Raw genomic sequence first — 23800 nt, 5'->3', positions numbered from 1 at the left:
ATTGGCCAGAACAGTCGTCTGTCCGCCGTGGGCGGTCTGTGGGCGGAGCGAAGGCGGGGCTGCGCGCGCAGACTAGTCGGCCGGGAAGTGACTCCGGGTGCCCGGTGGCCCGGCGCGGGGACGTGGGGCTGGAGCCGGGGCCCAGAGGCATCGAGGCCGGGACGGCGCTGCCAGGTTGCTTGTCGGTCCTGAAGCTGGAGGGGCGCTCCGAACCGAGGTCTGCCTCTTTGACGTGGTGCCCCTGCCCACTCGGGAAACGGGCCATAACCCCGTGGGAAGGCTTGTGGGGCGCGCTGGACACCCAGGCTGTTTCTCCCAGGTCTGGGGCGGAGAAGGCCCTCTTACCGTCAGCCTGAGACAAAGCTGACTCGCCTGACTTTGGTCGGACTCCCATCCCCATCCGACGCCCCAGCCTGGCCCCGGTGCAGGGCAGCAAGGGCTCCTGCGGATGCAGGCGCACGGTGGGTCTGCACACTGCCTGAGATGCACGGTGCGTGGCTGCAGACCCGGAGCCCGGCACCCCCAGTCCCTAGGACTCACTCCCACCTGCGAGGCAGCCCCCTCCATGGAGCCAGGCAGCGTGGAGAACCTGTCTATAGTCTACCGGAGCAGCGACTTTCTGGTGGTAAACAAGCACTGGGACCTGCGCATTGATAGTAAAACGTGGCGGGAGACCCTGACCCTTCAGAAGCAGCTGCGGCACCGCTTCCCAGAGCTAGCTGACCCTGACACTTGCTACGGGTTCAGGTACACAGTCACCTAGATGGTCTGGCCTCTGTCCAAGGGAAGCTCTGTCAAGAAGTTGCTGGCCAGGATAGGACAGGATCCAGCCACCTCTCCCCTCTGTCTCTCCCCAGGTTCTGCCACCAACTGGACTTCTCCACCAGTGGGGCACTGTGTGTGGCCCTTAACAAGGCAGCTGCAGGCAGTGCTTACAGGTGCTTCAAGGAGCGGCGAGTCACCAAGGCCTACCTAGCACTGGTAAGACTTGGATAGTCCCTAGGGTGGGGTGTGGGGACTTGGCACTCCCAGCCCACTTCAGCAGGTCCCTTGGACCAGAGCTCCCCACAAGCCGCACATGGATCAGCCTTCCCAACAGTGGCAGGCTGGCCTGTGAGCTGCATATGAATTCCTCTGCTTGGCAGGTTCGAGGCCACGTCCAGGAGAGCCAGATGACCATCAGCCATGCCATTGGCAAGAACAACACAGAGGGCCGGACCCACACCATGTGCATTGAGGGCACACAGGGTAGGGTAGTCGGGGGCAGGGGCCACAGATCTATATCCAGCAGGGACCCTACATGGACATGGCCAACATGGGCAAGTGGGGTTGAACAGGGTCTGGAGGCTGTTCCAGCTCACCCTCACACCCTTCTGTACACCCAGGTTGCGAGAACCCAAAGCCGAGTCTCACAGAGCTGGTGGTCCTGGAACATGGGTTGTATGCTGGCAGCCCAGCGTCCAAGGTGCTGTTGAAGCCACTTACAGGTGTGTCCAGCATGGGGCAGAGGTCAGTCACAAGGAAAGGAGCCTAAGGCACAGGCAGCATGGCCAGCTGGGGTCACCCAGCATCTAGTAGAATGGTACGAGGTTTTTGCTGGCTGCTGGCTGTGCTCTGGTGGATTTTGCTGGGTTCTACAGTAAGATCCAGCACTGCCCTGGCTGTGCACTCACAGCAGTCCTAGAGCAATTTCTGCCCTGTGCCCCATCACCTCATTGTCTCATCCCTATCAAGGGTCAGGAAGGTCCTGTCCCAAGCGATTACCATGGGGTTGCATAGTCATAGCAAGGAACCCTGCTGGATGTAACGTGGGCCTGGTGGTGTGTGGGCATGCAGTAGCCCCACCCCGCCTGACCTCTGACCCCATCTGCAGGCCGGACTCACCAGCTGCGTGTGCACTGCAGTGCCCTGGGCCACCCCATCGTGGGTGACCTGACGTATGGGCAGGCTGAGGGCCAGGAGGACCAGCCCTTCCGGATGATGTTGCACGCCTTCTACTTGCGCATACCTACACAGGCTGAGTGCGTGGAGGCCTGCACACCAGACCCCTTCCTGCCCTCACTGGATGTCTGCTGGAGCCCACACACCCTATTGCAGCCACTTGACCAACTTGTCCAGGCCTTACGGGCTGCCTGTGACCCTGACCCCATGGACAGTGGCCCTGGGCCCTGTAGCCCCTCTACACTGCTGCCTGAGCCAGGCCGGCTCCCTCCTGAAACTGAGGCACAGCGAGCCTCTTGTCTGCAGTGGTTATCAGAGTGGACACTGGAGCCAGACAACTGAGAGCCACTGGGCTGTGTAGGGGGTGCTGGCTCAGTGCCAGTCTGCAGGAGGGACTGGCAGGGCTGGCAGGATACCAGGTAGTCAGGTTTGCTGGAGGATTGAGGCTCAGACTGTGGAATAGATGCTTGGCTAGGGAGCTTCCTCCCATGTGCCCTGGAGAAACTGAGGTTCTTCTTGGGATAGTTTTTTTTTTTTTTTTTTTTTCCTGGGATGTACTCCTGGGGCCTGCATTTCACAGACTTGCCCAGGCCACTCAGCAGCGAGGGACAGAGCCAGGACCGGGCCAGGCTCTGCCTCCAGTATGGGTTCACTCTGGGCTCCTCAGGGCCTGGGCCTGCCTGTCTTTTGTGTTGTGAGGCACTCAGCTCCAGTCTGCCTCTTGAGTTCCCAGCCTGGTTGGACCTTCTGCACCTGTCTCCTTCCTGGCCTGGCCTGCTTCACACCTTGCTTCTGCTGCACTCTGCTGCTGGCCTCGCCTACATCTGGAGCACAGGGGTATGGGGGGGCTTCGGAAGAGGCACCTCCCCATGTACTCCTATCCTCTGGGTGCTGCTTCTGCTGCAAGGTCCCACAGGCTTCTGACTGCAGCTCCTGCCACACCACCATCTTCCTGGATCACACAGCAGTGGGATGCCAGTCCATGCCTTCAGGGAAAGCACAGCCTGGCCTCACCTCCTGTCCCCTACACCTTGGCCAACCACCCTGGCAGCAGCTGGGTGAGGATTTGGAATAAATTCTCAGTGCCAAATCCCAAGCGTGACTGAGTGTATCTGATGTGGGGCTCTGGGGTGCTCCTGCCTTTTGCTAGCCCTGCCTCCTGCACATCTCCACTAGCCAGCAGAATCCATGACACCGCTAGGTCCTGGCCTTCAACCTGCCCTCTCTCCATAAGCAGTGAGCCCTTGTGGTTCAGGGTCCTTGGAGGCTGGACTCTTTTTTTTTTTTTAATATCTTTATTTTGTTTGTTTATTTATTTTTAAAATTTACTTTTTAGCTTTAGGTGGATACAATATCTTTTTTTTTAATTTTTATATGGTGCTGAGTATCGAACCCAGTGCCTCACATGTGTCAGGCAGGCACTCTGCCACTGAGCCACAACCCCAGCCCCGAGGCTGTATGCTTGATGGGAGCAGAAATGGGGTTGTCCAGTCCCTGGAGGACCCCAACCCTCCCGGAGCATAAATCTGGCCTCAGCCAGAGTCTCTGGTGTAGCCTACAGTCTGGGCCCACACACAGTCTTGGCTCCCGGGGTCCAGAGCCCTAAGGCCTTATCCTGTCGCCCCTGATCCCTCCCCACTGCAGATTGCATTCTATGCTGGCCCCACATTAACCCTGGGCAGGATTTCAGCAGTGCTGGGAGTAGAGGTAGCTACCCTTGTGCCCTTGGCAGAAACCCCCTGGGGCTCAAGGCCAATTGTTTCTGCTTCCTGCAGGAAAGGGGGAAGGTACCTGGAGTGGGTCAGGGGAAGCCAGGCCCCCAGCTCAGGGCACATACCCTCAGCCTTCTGTCCTCTGCTGTTCATACCCCTGTGTCTCCTTCTTCCCACCCAAGGAGGTCTGGTTCATTTCCTATTTTCTTGGGGTCTCCTTGAATGGTAGCAGTTTGGGCCCCTCTCCAAGGGATATCCCTATAGTCTCAGGCCAGTCCAACTTTCTTGGCAGTGGCCTGTGGGCTCAGCAGCCGCCATGCCCACTGCTGCCACATGGGGCCGCCCTCGCCTCTGTGCCTGGGACCCTGAGGCCAGGAGCTCAGCTGCTTGTCAAGGCACATGGACTTGAGCCTGAGACCCTTCACACCCTGGTGCCCCAGGAGTCCCTCCCTGAAAGACCTCAGGCAGGGCTATCCCAAAACACCCCAAAGGGTTGATCAGGCTCAGGACTGAACTAGGAGATGGTGTTCAGTTCAGGTCAGCTATGTCCTCCAGCTTGCTTTTGGACAAAGTGCTCAGTGACAGCTGCTGCAGCCTCAGAGAGTGGGTTAGGATGTCTTCAGCAGGCAGGCCTCCAAGGGGACCAGGGCAGGAGGCAAGACTGCAAGAGGGATTTCCCAACCTACGTGCTGGATGGTGCCAGCAGAAGGTTTCCTTGCCCTAGGCCACCCACTGGTAGCTTTCACATTTGCAGGCCCAAGGGGGTTTTTGGAGCCCTTGAATAAGGCCAACAGTTTCTTTCAGTTACTAAAGTTAAATACCCCTACTTTTAAAAAGTCTCCCCATTACAGGTAAGGCCACCTTCACAGGCCCCACCAGGGCCCTGCCAGAGCAGGGACAAGGCAGTGGCTGGCTCCGAGGCACATCCTCTATATCCTACTACATGACATCCCTCCCACAGACCCCTCAGCGTCCAGAGCTACCCTAAGACCTTGCTAGCCAGAATCTGTTCCTACCGGGTGAGTTCAGGGCTTGGGTGAAATCATAAACAGTCTCGGCTGCTGGGTTTCAGGTGGGCCTGCCCAGGACCCTCCCCCAATCCACTCCCCAGGACCTTGGTCCCCTCCAAACTGGGCCATCTGGACCTCATGGCTCCACCCCACCTCTGCCAGATGTAGTTCTCAGAGCCACTGGGCAGCTGTATCAGCCCAGCTGGTGGCCAGAGGCCCATGCCAAGCTGAGCAGGACTCCAGACACCCAGGCAGCCTGAGCTGCACAGGGCCTCAGCTTCTGTGTCCTATTGAGCCCTCAATGGTGCTCCTGGCTGGGCCTCTCCAGTGCTTGGGGGGCCATTGTCTGCTGTTGCCCCAACTGTGGGCCCTATAAGGCTCAGCCCAGCTGTGGAGCTGACTCCCAGGGTACTCAAAACCTGGAGTGTAGGTGGAAGTTATGTGGCAGCTGGACCAGTCACTGGAGTCCTGAAGCCCCCTTGGGCCTGCAAATGTGAAAGCTGCCAGTGGGTGGCCTAGGACTAGGAAACCTTCTGCTGGCACCATCCAGCAGGTGGGTTGGGAAGTCCCTCTTGCAGTCTTGCCTCCTGCCCTGGTCCCCTTGGAAGCCTGCCTGCTGAAGACATCCTAACCTGCTCTCTGAAGCCACAGCAGCTGTCACTGAGGACAGGTGAGACCTGAGCAGTGCCATTGACTGGGACAGGGCTGAGCATGGCACAGCTCTCAGGGCATGTGCCCACACACCCTCTCTGTTCCATAAGCTGCAACACATGCGCACACCTGGCAGCTGTATTCTGCCACTGCAGCATGGCCACACCCACTACCGTGTTGATTCACGTGTGCCTAATGTCCCACAGAGACACCTGAGGACATGGATGAGCTCCAGGGTGCAAGAGCACATGGGCTAAGGGCATGCATACGAGGCTGTGTGCTTACCTGGAGCGTCACCCAAGGGGTGCCAATGCCAGGGCTGGGTTCCCATGGGGAGGGGCGTGTGCTGAGTGGCTGCCAAATGTGAGCTCAGCCTCCTGCTCCCCTGGGGCTGAGGAGCAGGTGCCCGCTATGCATGGGGCCCTAGGGCTGATATGGCAGCATCACCTGGCACAGCCCAGATCCCTCCCCTTCAGGCGGGTCCAGCTGCTATCACTGTAGGAGTCAGGTTCACAAGGCAGTTTAGTTGCATGCCACCCACTGAGTCAGGCATGAAGGTGAATGGGGACTGCAGTGACCCTGTCCCACTCCTCCTGCACCCCAGTGCTCAGCTGCACAGACCAAGATGCTTGGCAGGCTGGGATCACTGACGTCTGGAACACCTGCATCTGAAGACCACGTGACAGGGAACAGCCCTGTCTCTGAGGCATAGGCAGCACCTCTGCCAACCACAGATGTGCTTCCTGCTCAGGTGAGGGGCAGGAACAGAAGCAGGAGCCACCAGCTGGACCAAAGGGCTCCAGGCTGCATATCTGGGCCCTGGGCTTCCTTGAGCAGGCAGTTGAATCCCTCTAAACCTCCATTTTAGCCCCAGCAAAAGGTGGTAACTTCCCTGCCTCCCATCCAGGCCGCGTAAGGTCCAGACATCCAAAAGTACTCAGCCATGAACTACAGGCTGTGTCCGTGAGGCTGTGTGCTGTCTGTGAGAGGCCAGCGCACTTGGCAGCCAGCAGCACTGACCTCCATGCCTGAATCCATGCCCCAGGACTCAGGTCTCAGTGACAGCACTGGTGTCCAAGACCTGGAGAGGGAAAGGGGGCTGCCTGGGCCACCCAGTGCTGGCGTCTCCCCCCCACTGCCTGCGGGACTGCTGTTTGTGAGAGATGTGTTAATTGGAGGCGCTGCAGCCTGTGGTCCCAGGGGCCAACCTGTGATAAGAAAGGCCCGGTCCCTAGCTCCCCTCCCCCGCACTCCCTTTTGTTCTGACGCTTATTTGTGGGATTGTTTTCCTCCCAAAGGCAAGACGGAGGCGGCTGCAGCCCCAGGCACAGGCTAGACATCCCGTGTGACGCTGGACATGACCCTCTTGGTGCCTGAGGCCCACCCCTGCCACAGTCTCTTGCTAGTCCAGGACCTGCCCCCTCGGGACACCTCAGCCAGGATGACCAGGGCTCACTGCCGCTCAGCCGTGGGCCCCAGAGTGGGTAAGATGATTCCTCCATGAGAAGGAGGTACCCTGGGCTCCTCTGGAGCACTCTGGGATGACAAACCCCTGTGGCTGGCCCGCCACTTTACTGTGGGACTGCCTCGTGCTCTGGTTGCCCCTCCTCAGGGGCCCAAACTAAGGGACCTGCTGTAAACAAGGGGAGGCCCCCAGGAAGCATGAGGCTAACCGGGTGGTACAAAACTGCATCATGAACAGAGCCCCAGGGGTGCAGTCCTCAGGGTCCCAACAGGGACAAGGCAGGTGAGGCCAGGTCTACCAGGGGCCACTGCCAGCTCCAGCACAGGCCAGGCCAGGCCCCAAGGATGGGCAGGGATTGGGGTAGAGACCCAGAGACACACTGCCTTTCTTGGGAGGGCAGACACCCAGCTCCAGCAGCCCAGGAGACCACAGGCAGGGCTACCTGGGCTGTGACCAGGTTCTCCACTAATGACACCCTCCCTGTGCCCTTTCAGTGCTGGAGATTTTTCTAAATGGTCTGTTCAGGGTCAGTGAGAAAAGGGGGTGACCTGGACTCAAGCCTCCACTTCCTGGGCTGGGTTTCCAAGGCAAGAATGTGACTGGGCCCCCCAATCCTGCTGGGAAGCCCTGCTGTGCCCCAGTGCAGAGGGTGAGGGGCTCTGGAAGAGTTGGGAGCTGAGCCCCTGCTCCTCCCATTTTGAGCCTCAAAACAGACTGTGAGGACACAGAGCCACTGTGGGAGGAGGTCTGGCTGGAGGTAGGAGGAAGTTGCACACACACACAGGCCAGAGAACACACTGGCTCCCGTGCACACGCATACCACACCTCACACACTATCCGACCAAGCCACATGTGCACAGGAGCCCATGTACTCCCGGTCTCCTCCAGAGCCTCCCCTCCAGGAGGACAGGGGTTGGGGGTCAGAGGCCCACCCAGGATACAGGGAGCCTTGCGCAGACCCCAAATACCACTGGCCACGTTCCTGCTGCCGCTGAGCCCTCATGGCTGTTCTGTTCCAGGTACCCTGGCGAGTCTGGGCCTCACCCTCTTCCTGTCCCTTACTGCCCACTGCTCCCATTATCAAGCCAAGGGCTTCCCCCAGGGAGAGCCGGACATTGCTGGGGCTGACCATTGGGCCAGGTGAGTGCTGGGCCTCTCCTGGAAATTATTTCCTGTGGCTGATTCATGGTAGGGCAGAGTGGGAGGAAGGGAGGAAGAGGGGTCCTGGGTGGCTGTGGGGGTCCTAGGGAGGGACCATGCCCAGGGTCTGCACATGAGGTCCAGTCAGGGCATGTAGGTCCACCATACCCCAAACTGTGACCTCGGAACCTGGCCTGCCTTCAAGGTCACTCAGCCACCTGGCCCCAGACAGCCCAGTATGTCCAGAGTCCAGCTTTGGTTCCCACATTGGTGGGAGTGGGTCCCCCACGTTCTCAAGGTAGCAGCCAGCTACAGAGGCCTTGACCATCAAAGGCCCATATGCTTGGCCCCCAAGTCTCCCTATGTGGCTCCAGGCCATCAACCCCAACTGCTGGACCAGGCCATGTCATCTTGAGTCCTTTCAGCCCCCCTGTCCCAGCCTGGTCATTTCCTCCCATTGTCTAGGTGTCTCACTCCTCAGCTTGGCACACTGATCAATCAGTTAATGAGACTGGTTGGGTAGGACCAGGGTCCCAAGGGGGACCAGTCAAGCCCAGGCTCATGTGGCCCAAGACCCCTCTCTGTATAGATTTTATTAGTCATGCCCTAAGGAAGGGAGGCTCAGAGAGATGGCCTTGCCTGCAGTCACACCATAAGTGCCTCCACGTCCCTCAGACACCAGAAAATTGGTCAGGGCCTGAGCCAGCTGGGCCTGGGCCCTGGGAGCAATTGCAGGCCCCACATGTGAGCAGTTGCCACATGTAGGCCCCAAGCAGCTAGAAGTCTGGCCCCGATGAGGTACTCAGGGAGGAAGGAGGAGGAAGAAAGGAGCAGGGATCTGACCTTGACCATGACCGGACACATCTTGCCTCTTACTCCCTTGGTGCTGGGAGGCAGTATGACTCCAATCCCACGCACTGTACCTGGGTCTGCCCCTCCCAATCCCTGAGCCCCTCACTGTCTTCTCCTCCTGCCCAGGGTCAAAACCTCCCTCCTGCAAGACTTTTGGTGCCAGCCAGCCAGCCAGCTGCCTCAGGAGCATCTCTCGGCTCTGATCAGGTGCCTGGCCACCCAGCAGGTATCACTCAAAGCCTGGCAGGTAAGCCTTCACAGAGGCAGAGCGCATGGGTATGGAGGGGGAACCAGGCTGCTGGAGGAGGGCCTACAGGTGGGCACAGGTTTGCACCAAGCAGACCCCAGCAGAGATGGGCAGGAGGGTGCCAGGGACTGGACTGGGGCAGGGGGCTTGGGAGTGCAGGCACCAATCTGCCAGCTTCAAAACCACCAAGAACAATGCTCCTGGGGCCACCATGACAGGATGCCTGGCCCCCTGTGATGGGCTGTCACTCCTCTGGGCTGGCTTTTCAGTTCAGTCCAAGGTAGACCCCTGGCCATGTCAGCCAATCTGCCTGCAGATGCTTCTGCCTCCCACCCTGGCGGTGATGAGGGCTTGCCACATGGCTGTGTGATCCTCCCTAGCTTCCTCTGGTGTATAGTGCCCCCTGTGGGTCCTCCAGGCCTCCAGGACACACCCAAAAGTGGGTTCTGCAGCCCACTGATCTCTCCCTGGGGCGTGCCTAAGGATCCTGGGCCATGAGACCATGAGGCCATGAGACTCAGGAAGCATGCTAGGTTGAAAGGGCACTGTGTCCCAGTATAAAATTAGTAGCAAACATACTCAAGAAAAATCAGAAAATGCAGAAAAGTAGAAAGACCCCACTCCTCCAGAGAAATGCCGAGCTCTTGGGGACTCTCCCTCTGGCCTTCTCTAAACAGGATCCGCTTGGCTTCCAAGCCTTGGGTTGTGCCAGCATTGCCTGCCCAAGGCCTTAGCCATTGCCACCGCCATGTGAAGGCTCAAACTGCAGGAGGCAGTCTCCAAGCCCTGCTCCTTTCTTGTTGGCCCCTGGCCTGGTTACTGCCCTTCCTCAGGGTGCTTCCAACCGTGCAGAATGGGTTCTTGGCTTTGGTTTTGTTTTGGTGGTGCTGGGGATTGATCAGATATGTATGTGGACTGAGTGGTTTCCTCAGTTGGTCCTTAAAAAGGAGCCCTGAGAAGTGTCTCTAAGGTACTCATGGAGTTGGCTGGCTGTGGAGTCATAGGCTCGAGGGGAAGTGAAACCCCTAGTAGCAGGTTGTCCGTCCATTCCCGGTGTTCAGGTGGATTCTGCTCTAAGCATCACAGGAATGTTTTACAGATAGCTGATGAATTCCTTAGAATGCCTCAAGAGCACTCACAGAACTAGTTTTAAAATATGGTAGATATTAATCTAACGATACCGATACTTACTTTGAATATCATCAATAGTCTAAATGTGCCAGTTGAAAGATGGTATGCTTGCCTAGCACATGAAAGACCCTGGGTTCAATGCCCAGCAGTGCAAAAGAGAGAGAGAGAGAGAGAGAACAGTATGTTAGAGTGGATCAAAAAAGAAGACCTAGCCTGGTACAGTGGCACACACCTGTAACCCCAGAGACTTGGGAGGCTGAGGCAGGAGGATCACATGTTTGGATCAGCCTCAGCAAATTAATGAGCTTCTGTCTCAAAATGAGAAGGGCTGGGGGGGCTGGGGTTGTGGCTCAGCGGTAGAGCGCTCGCCTCGCACGTGCAAGGCCCTGGGCTCAATCCTCAGCACCACATAAAAATAAATAAATAAATAAGTAAAGTTATTTAAAAAAAAAAGAAAAGGGCTGGGGATGTGACTCAGTGATAAAGCACCCCCGGGTTCAATTTCCCGGTACCAAAAACAAAACAAAATATACAAAGAAAAAAAAAAAACCTGTGTTGTCTACAAAAGACTATTTCTATTTATCATTTTGTGTGTGGATGCTTGAGATACTGGGGATGGAACCCAGGGCTTCAGCTATGCTGGGCAAGCACCTACCACTGAGCTGCACCCCAGCCCTTTTTTAAAAAAATTTTTAGTTATATATGGACATAATATCTTTGTTTTGTTTATTTATTTTGATGTGGTGCTGAGAATCGGACCCAGTGCCTCACTCGTGTGAGGCAAATGCTCTGCCACTGAACCACATCCCCAGTCCACTCCGGCCCCTTTTATTTTTCATTTTGAGACAGAGTCATCTTGAGACATTTTGAGATAGAGATAGATGCCCAGGCTGGCCTCCAACTTGTGATCCTCCGGCCTTAGCTTCCCAGGTAGCTGGGATAACAGGCAGGCGTCATTGCACCCCACTAAAAACCCACTTTAAATGTAAACATGTGTAGATTAAAAGTAAATGTGTGGGGGCTGCACAGCCTAGCATGAGAGGGGCCCTGGGTTCAATCCCCAGTGCTGAGAAGCCACACTCCAACACTAGTCAATAAGAAGCAGGAAGCAGCTGCTCATCCAGGCAGAGCTGACTCCCAAGCAAGGACCAAGTGTGCAATTCTGCAAGAAGAGGTAGTGGTGCTGAGAAAGCCTGCACCCAGCACAGAGCACCAGGGCACTGGGGCAGGAATCTCAGCACCACAGGGGAGGCAGGCCAGTCCACCGAGGTCACTGGGACTTCCACGCACTTCCATGGGCACAGCTGGTGACATCTGTGGTGACCTGATCCCACAATTGCAGAGCACACGTTCTTTTTCTTTTTTCTTTTTTTAAATTTGTGTGTGTGTGTGTGTGTGTGTGTGCGGCGCGCGCAGCATGTCATCTTTATCATTTTCCTCCTTTTTTTTTTTTTGTACTAAGGATTGAACACTCGACCACTGAGCCACATCCCCACCCCTATTTTGTATTTTATTTAGAGACAGGGTCTCACTGAGTTGCTTAGCACCTCACTTTTGCTGAGGCTGGCTTTGAACTCCTGATCCTCCTGTCTCAGCCTCCTAACTGGGGCACTACAGTTGCACCCGAAGGTGGATTCATTATGTATTCATAAGTGCACATAATGTAGCAATCTTGATTGGTGGGGGTGCTGGAGCTGTGCCCCACCAGGGCAAGTCCAGACTGGACAGGGAGTGACCTGCTGCCATCCTGCCCAGCTCAGCTGCTTGGCCAACCTTGCCACGTGGCGCGGCCTTCAGGGTGACTTCAGGCTCCACCCGCCTGACCTCCTGCTCTTTTACAAGTGAGTGCCCTACCCCATGGCTCCTGGGGGCCCTGCTAGGCAGGCGGGAGGCCTGGCCCTGCCTCCCTGATGTCCTCCCACCTGCCGGCAGCCTGAGCCAGGTAAGGGAAGCTGACTGCCGGGCCTTCACCCACCGTGCTGCCCAGGGGAACACAGAGCTGCTGGCCAACCTGCCTGACCAGAGGATGACCCTGAGACACACAGCTCTGGCCTGCCTGGTAGGTACCCCCAATGCAGACGGAAGGACAGTAGGGCTGGCCTCTGCTTGGTGCTGACCTGCTTTCCCTGCAGGGGGCGCCTCACCTGCAGCTCAGTGCCTCAGACCTGGAGCTCCTGGGGGTCCTGGTGTGTGACATGCAGGCATCCAGCATCGTGACCTCAGACCCTCATGTACTGCAGAACCTGCTACGCTGTCCCCGGCTGACTGCTGCCCAGAGTGTTGCCCTCAACAGCCTGCTGGCCAGTGGGAGGACCCAGCTTGGGTGGGTAGGGGTCACAGGGTCTAGGGTGAGGAGGGGTTGGTGGGGTTGGGGGCTCCCCTGCTTGAGACAAGATAAGAAGCAACTGGATCTTGGGCTCTGGGGGTCACTGATGGCCACATCCCTACTGACCTCTGACTTCTGCCTCACCTCCTCAGCCCTCAGCCTTGCTCCTTCTGCCTCCAGCCCTCAGCCTTGCTCTGGCCCCACAGGCCATGGGGTGCAGGGTGGGGAATGCTGACTGTCTGGCTGGGTGCCCACAGTAGGGCAGGCTCCACTAACTGTGAATGGGCACCTGCCTGTACTCTGGGTACACCTGAGAACCTCCTGGAAGCTTCTTCCACCCTGCTCAGGGAGGGGCAGCAGGTGGGGGTTGGGATGTTGCCCTTGGCCCCAACACAGTGCCCCTTCCCATGCACTAGGCCTCCCAGCTCCTGGAACCTGAAGGGGCTACAGGCCCTGGGATCCCTGATCACCTACATCAGCCCCCATGTGTGGGCACAGGTACCAGAGGTAGGTGGTGCCAGTGGAGTGGCCATGGGCACAGGGTAAGGTGCTGCCAGATGTCTCCTCCACCAGCCCATGCCTCCCAGCCACTCTGGGGCCCCAAGACCATCAGAGTCTCTGGGGTGGGAGGAGGGGCCAGGCGCCTGTATGATGTGTGGATATCATGCCTACCTGCCAGGCTGTGGGCCTGGACTTCTTCTACAGAGTGGTGGCTGCCTGTCGGGCAGGACAGCTCAGCCAGCATGACGCCAGGCACTTCGTGACCAACTTCCTCGAATCCAAGGCTAAATTGGCATCCTGGAGGCCCAAGCGGGGTGCAGGTTGGTGTGGACACCATGGGCATCCCCCAGTCTAGGCTCCTCTCTGGTCTGGTGTGGGCCAAGTTGTTGGTTAGAGGTGAATCTGGGATGTGGTCAACGTCTAATGAGGTCAGAAGTGGAGGTCAGTGTGGAGATGGGCTGGAGCCAGCAGAGGTGTTCAGCTCTGGCCTTGGCTAATGGATCTGGTCATTAGCCCACCCTGCCGGGAGGCCCTGTACCCATGGCAACATCACAGCCGCCACACTGCGTGACAACCTGTTCCTGGTGCACTATGACTGCGCCCAGCTCCAGTCGTGCTTGGGAGGCCCCGTGCTCAGGGCCAACCTGGACCCCCTGCTGCAGCACCCCCTGCCTGCCGAGTGCCAGCGCATCATCAAGGCCAAGCTGGCCCAGGTACAGAGACAGACCCCCGAGGGGCAGGCAGCGGGGCCTGGGCCACTGAGCTCACCGCCTGCCTCAGGTCTACCCACAGGGCATCCCTGAGGACCAGCTGCGGCTCATCACCTCGCTGGTCTACCTCTTCTCACGCACTGAGATAGGCCAGTGGAACATCACATCCATGGACACGGTTGTGGCCCTACTGGCCTCGGATGTGGCTCTGGAGAACCAGACAGAGGTGAAGGCATTGGGGGTGGCTGGGGAGCTGTCTGGTCCACCTAGCCCCACTGACCCTGTCCCTGTTCCCAGGCAGTCCTGCAGAAGTTCCTGGACCAGAATGGTACGGTCACCAGTGCCCTTCTGGTGGCCATCGGGGGCTCCCGCCTCTGCTGGATGAGCCCCCAGCAGATCCAGACCATCCAGCCCTCAGAATTCCGGTGAGCCTCCCATAGAGCCACACAGCTGGCCACCCACCTGGCAAGGGTCACCAGGGGAAACCAAGGCTCAGGAGGGAGACCCATCCAGTCTGGGCTGGGCTACTGGAGGTGCATTCATGTCCTAGGGCCACGGTAACAAAGTACCACAAACTAGGTGACTTGAAATAAGTAACGTGTTCTCCAGAACCTCTGGAGGCCAGAGGTCCCAAGTCAGGGTATCAGCAGGACTCTCCCATGGTGCTTCCAGTCCCCAGCATGGCTGAAGCTTTGGTGCTCCTGTGAACCCTTCCTCTCCTTCACATGGCCTTCTCCCTGTGTCTGTGTCCTTATTCCTCTGTTCCCATAGGGACCCCAGATTTAGGGATGACCTAATCCAGTCTGACTTCGTCTTTTAATCTGATTTCTTCTGCAAACACCCTACTTGCAAATAAGGTCACATTCTGAGGTTCTGGGTAGATGCAAGTTTGGGGGAACCTGCTCAACCCAGCACAGAGGGCAGAAGGTCTCTCAGGGGGCTCACAGCCTCACACTCTGCAGGCTGGCTGGGGTCCTGGACATCTCCTCCTGCCCTCAGAGCCAGAAGGACGTGCTCTTTGCCAAGGCTCGCGAGGCCTTCCACAACACCAGGTCCACGGCTGACTACTACCGCTTCATGCGCCCCTACCTGGGTGAGCCCCGCCTGTGGGTGGTGCCCTCCCAGAAGCCCCCCCTGCCCCTTCTCATCACTGCCCCCCCAGGTGGTGCCCCAGTGGAGGAGCTGCAGCACCTGGCCCAGGCCAATGTCTCCATGGACATCGACACCTTCACCAACCTCAACCCACGAGTGCTCCAGGTGGGGGGCTGCCCTGGCAGAGAGGAGGCAGGGCAGGGCTGGCAGGCCCAGGTGCCCCAGAACCCAGGTCCACACAGTCCTGAGTGAGAGGACCAGAGGTGTTCTGTGCCCCTCCTCGTGTTGTCCCAGGAAGCACTGCCCCTGTGGGGTCCTCCTCAGCCACAGAGGCAGCCCTGAGACCCTCCTGCCTCCCTCCCAGAGCCTGAGTGTCAGCAACGTGACCACCCTGCTGGGGCAGAATGTGGGGGACCTGCAGAAGGCCCGCAGCCACCCCACGGTCAGCTCCTGGCTGCGGAGCCTCAGCAGCTTGGCCCGGGATCAGCTGGGCCTAGACGCTTCCCACCCTGGGCCCAGCCCTTCCTATGCAGCCAGCAAGCCCCCCAGCATCACCCACCCCACACTCCACTTGACCTCCACCTCAGGCCTGCCTGAGAACTACACCTCGACCCCCATTGCAGGTACAGTGTACACCTTTACTCCCCTCTGGGCCCAGGGCCCTCTGTAGACCCTAGGCTGTCCCTGTGTCCACCTTGCTTCCCCTCACATCGGCCTCTAAGTGCCTTTGGCTTGCACAGTGTCACCTTCCATTGCCTGCTGACCCATTTGAGGACACAGTGCCTCCTCCTAAACCCACAGATCTGCAGAATGGGTGAGGGGAAGCTCTGGGGTCCTTGAGGAGCTTAGAAGAACAGTTGCAGAGGGTCCTCACTGGCCTTCCCACACTTAGCAGCCCAAAGCAGGGGTTCCCAGGGGGGCTGCAGGTGGCTTCTGGTTGGAACTAATAGGTCCTCTCCCTATCTGCCCACAGGAAGCCCCCCAGTCCACCTGGGTTTTTTGCCGCTCTCTGTGGCCCTGCCTTCTGGCCTTCTGTGGCTGCTGCTGCGTCGCACATCTCTGAGCCCAGTGGGGATTGCTCATGGAGCACCAGGACCCTGGCCAATGCAGACAGTGCTGCCCCAGGGTGACCAGGCCCACAGGCACCACATGCAGGAAACAGGGGGCTGCTAGGTGGAGCTGGCCACCTGCCCAGGTTGTGGCTCAGACCCTAAGCCCCAGGGGGACAGCTGTGTCCCACCTCTCAGGAGGCCTGCAGGGCTGGCCCCTCATGCCTTGGCTCCCAGGAGCAGAGACCTGACCAGTTACAAGCCCAGGTGGGACAGAAGATGAGGCCCAAGTCTCCTGCCTCCTCCAGGACACCTGGGCTGGACAGGACTTCAAGGTCATTGTTCTCCCTGGTGGATCAGAATAAAATGTAAGGCTATCCTGCCACCTGTGTATTTGCTCAGGTCCCAGAGGGGACACAGGGACCCTATTACCAGGGCCCAGCAGGTGTCCACCACCTTGGCAACACCATCAATCACAACAGGAAGGCCTCTTAAACAGCACCCCCAGCCTAGAGGCCCACCCTGGACTCTTCTTTCGTGAGAGTGAGAGAGCTGACCACATGGACCCCAGATTATAGGGTCACAGGAAGCCCAAAAGCCACAACCTCCCACCTGGCCCAGTGACATCACAGGACATGCCTGCAGGGCAGATGCTACTGTTTATTGAGCTCAAACACCCTCAGGGTTTGACAGCAACCACCTGACTGCCACCTGCTGCAGATGAAGAGGTGGCCTCAGCTCAGAGTCAAAGCCAGGAGCACAGCTGGGATGGATGCGAGCAAGAGTCCAGGTCCACGGAGGGAGCATGCCCCAGAGAAGGCCTCTGCACAGAGAGGGGTGACTCAGACCCCCTCTTCCCTCTGCCTTCCCCCCACCCTCCCTGGACTCTGACCAGGCCCCCTGGCCCACCTCGGGAGCGGAGGTCCAGGACAAGGTAGCCATTGGGGATGCCACCCTGGAGCCCCAGCCCTAGCCTGTCCAGGTCCTCCTGCCGCTGCTGTGAGATCCAGTCCTGCACTGGGCTGTCCTCTTCCTCAGCCTTCAAGTCCCTGACGTGTGGCCCCAGAAGTTTCTGTACTTCAGACACGGTCAGACCCTACCAGACCATCAGGCATTCATCAGTGTCTTCAGGCCCCAGAAGATGGGGTGCCACTGTACCTATACCACCTACGCCTCCACCCATAGCTTCCTGCTGACCTCAGCCTGTACACACTTGGCTCTCAGACAGGCTGGCCCTGGCATGTTGATTGCCCAGCCAGAGGTCGCACCCCACTGTCCCGTCTTGACCTACCACCACAGCCTCAACCGGTAGCTTCTTGAATGTGGCCATGTCTATGGTCATATTCTGCAGGATGAGTGTCCTCAGGTCCTCCATGGGAGCCCCACCTGTGCAGGAAGGACCCCCAACTTGAGGCCATATGACATACCCCAGCCCCATCCTCTGCTACAGGCTACAGAAAGTCCACCTTCTTAAAAAGACTCCTTCTTCCCGAGGAGTCCTGGTCCTGGCTTTGCCTGGTAGCTACCTAACCCTCTAACCAAAAAGGGCCAGAGCTCTTTCAGAGTCAGAGCTCACCGTCTTAAGTACACATACTTGGAGGAATGGGGGACAGGATATGGGGGACTGCCCCCTCACGCCTACAGAGGGCATTCAGGGAGGCCCTTGACTGGCCACTGCAAATAGGGGTCTTGCCTGCCCTTTGCTCTGCCCACCTGCCAGGGTGCCCTAGCTTACCCAGGAAAGCCTGGATCCTTCCAAGGTACTCAGGCTGGCTTATATTCCTGAAGGTCATGCGGGCCTTGGAGTAGAGGACATGTAGCTGCCTAGGGCCACATGAGTCCAGGTCCTGGGGTCTGATGGCCCTGGGGACAGTGTAGGGCCAAGCAGTGAGTGGGGACCACAGCATGCCCACCCTGCCCTGCAGAGGACTGTGACTCACCACATGACCCTGGAGGGCACAGAGTGCAGCTGCTCAGCACTGAGGAAGCACAGGTAGGAAGGATGGAAGCCAGCCAGGCTACCCATGGTATCCTGGTCCAACTGGCCACCTCCCAGCACATAGCGGGCAATCAGGGCAGTCACCTGTGGGAGGAGGTTGTTGAGGTGCCTTGGAACAGGAGAGATGGACCCCTACCAGCCAGCAAACTTTAAGCTGTCCTTCCAGGCTGAACAGTACTGTGCTGTGTTCCCCCAGGTCAGAGTCCAGAGTCCCCTGATGCCCCATCATCAGGCCACATAGCCCCGTGCCAATGCCCCTCAGGCAGGTGGTCACCTGCTTGTCCATTTTTTGCCCTTTGCTGACATTGAGTAGGGCTTTCACAGTCTCCAGGGAGGTCAGGTTCCACTTGTGGATGTCCTCTGGGCTGACATAGCGGAAGAAGTAGCCCAGGCGCTGGACCAGGGACTCAGGGTAGCCTTGTGGGTAGGTCTGTGGAGAAGGTGACCATGAAGGCCAGGGCCACTCCCTGGGTGAGGCCAGCAGGCAGTAGCATGTGGCATCAACTACCTGGTCTAGCCTGCACTTGAGGGTGTGGATCTGCTGGTAGGTGAAGGGGATCGCATTCACAAGGTCCATGTGGGTAGACAGCAGGGCACCGTCCACACAGGCCCCCAGTTCCCACTCTTCATAGAAGATGAGGTTTTCATCTACCACCTGGGGCTTCCGGCCGGGGGGGCAGGGCTCCTGCTTCTGGGGGCAGGTCCTCTCTGCAGGGGAAGGCTAGTCAGGGGCCATCGGCAACCCCTCCTTCCTCCCATGTTGTCTGGGAGACTTGGGGGCTCAGTTTACCCACAGGAGAAATGGGGCGGCTCCATCCCCTCTGAGTTTATGAGGGAACCAGCTGAAGAGCCAGGAAGGGTTGTGGGCCGGGGGAGGGGGACCACTGAGACCCCAACCCTGGGATTCTGCCTCAGCCTGATGCCCAACGGGCAGGGCAGGGGCTTACCCTGTGTGTCCCGCCGGAGCCTCATGAGGGTGGCAGGAAGCTCTGGCCTCCGCCAGGATGGGCCCCTGGAGTGGCGCAGCAGCCAAGCAGCCAGGACATCCTGAGGACAGAGTGGGTGGCTGAGCCTCATAGCCCAGAGGCTTTGCAGCAGGGGGCCGGGGTCTCACCTTGGGGATATCCTGGATGATGGGCTGGTCCAACACAGCTAGCAGGCCCTGCAGAGCGTCCAGCGTTGAGACTGACCACCTCGACGGGGGCCTGTCCAGATACAGGGGGCCGTCCAGAATTAATAGGGGACAGAAGCAATCCCAGCACTGCCCTGGACAGATATTGTGATGGGGACCCCGCGGGGACGCTGACAGGGTATGATGGACGGCTGGCCCTGGCACCCAGCACAGCTGTGGCTACCCATTGTGCACTCACCATCCACTTACCCGTAGGGGGGTCCTCCACCTTGCAGAACCACTCTGGCTGCCTCCTGCTGGCCCTGGTCCAGGGGCCCTGGGCAGCCTGCCAGCCAGGGGAGGAGGACTGGAGCTGAGTGCACCACGAAGTGCCCAGGCAGGTCACAGGCCAGGGCTCCCAGAGCCCTCACATCCGCCTTGAGCACCTGGGAGCCGCGCACGCCCTGCATATATGCAGGGGCCTCAGTGCCTTGGGGAATGGCCGAGCCCCCCTCACTGCCTGCAGCCCCTACCCTGTCCCAAACCTGGCAGGCTAGGGCTGCAAGCAGCAGCCGCCGCCGCTCCGAAGCTCTCCGTCGGAACACGTTGGCCTTGGTGATGTGGGAGAAGAGGCGTGCACAGGCCTGGGACCCCGGGGTTGGCGCTGGACTGCGCAGAGGGTCTGGGTCAGGCACCCTGAGCACTAGGCCTCCTGCGGGCCCCCTGGTGAGCCAAGTCCCTGCACTTTGAGGTCCCCAGGCACAGGGTAACCAAGCCCAGGAACAGGCCCTACTTGAGGAAGGGCACCATGTCCAGTGAGGAAAGCATCCAGGTCCTTGGGGATGAGGTGCTGGGAAAGGCGACCTGCCAGGCAGCTCAGCCACCAGGGACAGGGACATCTGGCTCAGAAGTCTCTGGCAGCAGCATCCCAATAGGCCCAGGGGAACATGTGGGGACTGACCTGACCATCTTGAGTGCCGCATTCTTCTGCTCTGTGGCCAGGGCCCCTCCTGGCGTGTTGCACACTCAGGCCAGGAAGCCAGGGAGGAGGCTGGGGCGAGGCTGGCTGGGCCAGCAGTGTGCACCCCCTCCCACAGTAACCCTCCTCCTGCAGCGTCCCCCTGGGCTCCTCACCCAGGTGACACTCAGAAGGGCAAGGAGTCATTCCTCTGGGAGTCAATGCCTCTCTACCCCTGAGCCTCCAGGCAGAGAGGGGCACAGAGAGATTCAGGCTCTCTCCAGGGGACGTGGGGGTGGGACAGAGAGTAGACAGAGAGGATGTGGGGATGAAGGCTGAGGACAAACTGTGGCTGGCACCTGGCCACCAGTAAGGGCACCAAGCCCTCAAAGACTGCAGGGTCAAGACCTACCTGGTAGCGTTGCTGGTGTTGACCAAGCCTGGGTCCAGGAGCACAGCCTGGGGGACAAGGCCAGGCTGACGGCTCCCCCAGGCCTGTGCCTCTCTGGCCCACTCCACCTTTGCCTGGTACCCACAGCTCCCTCCTCCAGGGCATGGGGGAGAACAGCTGTCACCCACCTCCACCCATGACCCGGAGCCCTGCCCTTCTCCCACCAGCCCCTCACCTGTCCCATCTCTGTAACCTGAGTCCTTAGAGGTTGCAGCCACCCTGTGAGGTAGAGGGCATGAGGTTGGAGGGGAGGGCTGGGGGCTTCTCGGGTAGACCCCAACCTGGGAAGGGAGGAGGTCTCTCCCCTTCCTACCTCTTCTCAGTCCCACCCAGCACAGCCTACAGGACATGGAGACAAAGTTGAGGCCCCTGCACCACAAGGTGCCGTAGTGCAGGCTGCCAGGCAGGGATCTGAGCTGCACAGAGAGCCAGGGCTTCCCGCATCCTTCCCCTGGCAGGACACTTCTTCTCCTGGGCACCAGGTCATGCTCAGCCCCAGCCCCACCAGGACACAAGCCTCCTGCCCACAATGGGGGAGAAGGCACAGGGCAGTGGGGCTTCCCCAAGGTTCTGACCCACGAAGGGCCCAGGGCTGCCCTCCCCCTCTCCCTGGCAACCCACAGCCCACCACTGGACTCACCCAAGCTAAGGAGCAGCAGCAGAAGCCTGCCATGGGTGGCAGGCTCACAGGACCCCAGGGAGTGTTGAGCTGTGGGCAAGGCCATGTCCTATGGACAACAGTGCCTCTGATGTCCCCACCCGATCCCCACCAGGCAAGTGAGGGGCCTTTGGGCCAGGAGAGCTCTGGCTGAGCCTGTTGGGCACAGGCAGGAGCGTCTATGCCACTGGCCCTGCTCTCAGACTGGCCCGCCCCTCAGGAAGCCAGCCCTCCTGCAGGGAGGGGAGCTGGAGCTGAGTCAGCCTGGCCCCCAGCAGAGAGCTGGGCTTTTCCAGGACCCTTGGGTGGGGCCTAGCCACGGAGAGAGTTTGGCCTCACTGTGCTACCTTGATAACAATTGTTCCTTTATGCCCAGTGGATCTGGGGACTGAGCAGACCACAAGCTCCTTGGAGCGGAGTGTGAGGCTGATGTAGCCATGTGTGATGGGGCAAGACCAGCCCACCCCACAACAGCCAAGAGCTCCCAGCAGGACATGGTTCTGGCTTTCCTGACCTATAGCACAGCCCAGCCCAAGGTCTGGCCCTCATGTGATGGAAAAGGAAGGCAGATCCCCTTCGTTGCTGAGGCCAGGCCTCAGTGAGTACTTTGAGGGAGACTGTGGGTAGGGGTGGTCTTCAGCCAGGGCTATCCCATCCTGCTCCCAGCACAGAGATGACCCCTGAGGACAGCAGGAGAGGGGAGTTCTTACAGCTCTCCCTGTGCAGCAGAGTGCAGGAAGGGAGAACCCATGGAGGGCAGGGCAGGCCGGCTGGAGGGGCCAGTGCAGGTGCCCTGCCTGACCTCCTCCTGGCACACCCACTCCCACACATACACATTGGAATGTGCATGACCCAGGCCCTGTCTCCCACCCCACGTGGACCAGGCCCCCACCAGCCCCTTGTGAGTCTGGATACTGAGCTTAGCCCCAGGAATTGTGGCTCCTGGAAAACACCCACCCATTGTCTTGAGATTCCCAGGTAAATGGGATACTGTCCCAGAGGGGCCCACAGCCCCACCCTAGGGGAAGAACAGGGCTGGAGTGGGCCCTCACTGTGCCCCGCTCCGCGGTGCTCCTTTCACTTGCAGACCGAAGCTCTTGTCTGACTGGCCGTGCTGTGCTGCCTGTGTCCACCTCGGGTCTCCTCCAACGCCCATCCCTCGCCCCAGGGAACACCTGCCTGGGGCAGACCCTGCTCTATAGGCTGAAACATCACCACAGGCTTCTGCAGGCCCCGGGCAGGGAGGACGGCAAGGGAGAGGTGGGAGTGGGCGAAGAGTATGCAGGGAACAGGGTGTGGACCACTCTCTAGGCGTGGGCAATGCTGGACAGTCTGCTTAAGGAAGTTCTGGGAACGTGGGAGCGAGCCTAGGTGGGGTGCCTCCACGTTCCCACCTCTGGCCACGGTTGGGTGTAGTGTCCTGATGCACGTCCCTTACAACCCCAGGCCCTGAGGCTCTGAGTGGACCCTCCCCAGGGCCTGAATGGGCCCTGCCCAAGGTGATGCTGAGGATCCAGGTGAGTGGCAAACCTCAGCCCCTCTGCCTCCCTTTCCCCACTTGGGAAGTGGGGAGTAGAGAAGCTGGACAGTGTCCCAGGCTGTCAAGGGAACAAATGAGGCTTGGCGGCCTGGCGGCTGGGAGAGGCGCTGCTCATGCCATAGGAATGTGCGGGTGGAGACCCTGCCAGGGAGCCAGCCAGACTGCACAGGTCAGACCCCGGCCACCTGGGGAGGAGGACTGCTCCCTTGCTCTGTGGGTGGGGTGGAAGTACCAGGCCCCGGCTCCAAGGAGTCTTGTGTTTCCATTTTTCAGGGGATGGAACTGAGACAGAGAGTGGCCAAAGTCATAGGTCAAGCCAAGGGCTGGACTCCCAGCCAGAGCCTCAGTGGGCCTCTGCAGGCCACACTGCCAGGTCACAGCTCCAGGGACCTGCTGGCTCCTTTCACATGTGCTCCTGACTCAGGCAACATGAAGAGGAGAAACTATGGCAAGGAACAGTAAGCAGGGACTACAGGAGGTGAATCCACCAGGGCCCTGTGCTCCAAAATGGCAGGGCCACTGGAATCAACCTGCCCGGCCACTGGCCTTTCCTTCCTAGCCTTGGACCACAGCCTTAGTGGAGTGACCTTGTGGCCAAAGGCCCTCACCTCCAACCAGCCCCTAGGATGGCTCTGTGATGCTGATTCCCAGTGTGGAATCTGTCCTTGCTTTCCACAGCTGCAAAGGTACTTTGGGTGGCTCTGAGGTGCAGTACCTGCCAGCATGCAACGCCCTGGCTCCCACCCCAGCACCAAGAACAAAAACCAACACAAACCCGGAAAGGCTTCTTTTTGTTGGACTGAGTATGCCCCGCGTCCATATCTGACCTTTTCCTGAGAGTGGGTGCTGTTCTGTACAGTTGAACCCAGTGCTAATTAGTGCAGAATTCAACAAGGCTGCCAGTTGCCATACCAGTTTACAAAAGTCAACAGAGAAGTGCCCTCTAAAACATCCTTTCCATCTGGAAAGTGCTAGAGGAAGTACATGTGAGATACAGGGAAGTCCACACTTTTATTGATGAACTCAACATATACAAATGGAGGGTCTGGGGCTGTAGCTCAGCAGTAGAGCACTTGACTAGAACGTGTGAGACACTAGGTTCAATCCTCAGAACCACATAAAAATAAATAAATAAAATAAAGGTATTGTGTCCAGCTACAACTAAAATATATACATATATATACACACACAAACATTTATACACACACACACACACTCACATATATATATATATGAATACCAATGGAATACAAACT

At 58.7% G+C, this 23800-nt stretch overlaps 3 protein-coding genes across 5 annotated transcripts; 2 read left to right on the top strand and 1 right to left on the bottom strand.

Annotated features, from left to right (window-relative positions):
- The first annotated feature begins 19 nt into the window (after positions 1-19).
- On the top strand, positions 20-3037 carry Rpusd1 (RNA pseudouridine synthase domain containing 1). Of its 3 annotated transcripts, XM_078024385.1 has the most exons (6): positions 82-217; positions 320-747; positions 858-981; positions 1146-1248; positions 1386-1487; positions 1874-3037. In XM_078024385.1, exons 2-6 carry the CDS (start codon positions 449-451, stop codon positions 2281-2283), a joined length of 1038 nt encoding a protein of 345 aa, XP_077880511.1. In that variant the 5' UTR covers positions 82-217; positions 320-448; the 3' UTR covers positions 2284-3037. The 3 variants fall into 3 exon arrangements, with proteins under 3 accessions (XP_077880512.1, XP_040133242.1, XP_077880511.1); XM_078024386.1 differs by lacking the exon at positions 320-747 and having other exon boundaries at positions 20-217; XM_040277308.2 differs by lacking the exon at positions 1386-1487 and having other exon boundaries at positions 77-747.
- Positions 3038-5314: 2277 nt separating this feature from the next.
- On the top strand, positions 5315-16209 carry LOC101967754 (mesothelin-like protein). Its single transcript, XM_040277790.2, has 16 exons — positions 5315-6065; positions 6613-6798; positions 7799-7919; positions 8898-9018; positions 11905-11990; positions 12082-12208; positions 12282-12472; positions 12892-12982; positions 13155-13296; positions 13490-13689; positions 13757-13912; positions 13984-14111; positions 14649-14779; positions 14849-14943; positions 15143-15401; positions 15752-16209. The coding sequence occupies exons 2-16, from the start codon at positions 6672-6674 to the stop codon at positions 15949-15951; spliced, it is 2175 nt and encodes a 724-aa protein (XP_040133724.1). The 5' UTR covers positions 5315-6065; positions 6613-6671; the 3' UTR covers positions 15952-16209.
- A 258-nt stretch (positions 16210-16467) lies between these two features.
- Msln (mesothelin) lies at positions 16468-21223 on the bottom strand. The gene is made up of 14 exons (XM_005323635.4): positions 20987-21223; positions 20522-20565; positions 20308-20354; positions 19483-19606; positions 19208-19401; positions 18941-19031; positions 18774-18873; positions 18335-18534; positions 18101-18256; positions 17768-17910; positions 17563-17690; positions 17119-17213; positions 16737-16923; positions 16468-16650 (listed from the first exon to the last, which is right to left on the bottom strand). The coding sequence occupies exons 1-14, from the start codon at positions 21069-21071 to the stop codon at positions 16562-16564; spliced, it is 1683 nt and encodes a 560-aa protein (XP_005323692.2). The 5' UTR covers positions 21072-21223; the 3' UTR covers positions 16468-16561.
- Between the last annotated feature and the right edge of the window lie 2577 nt (positions 21224-23800).

Source organism: Ictidomys tridecemlineatus, chromosome 10 (genome assembly GCF_052094955.1).
Source record: "Ictidomys tridecemlineatus isolate mIctTri1 chromosome 10, mIctTri1.hap1, whole genome shotgun sequence".
NCBI lineage: Eukaryota > Metazoa > Chordata > Mammalia > Rodentia > Sciuridae > Ictidomys > Ictidomys tridecemlineatus.
Note: the sequence above shows the minus strand (reverse complement) of the source record. Positions and strands in the feature narration are given on the sequence as shown.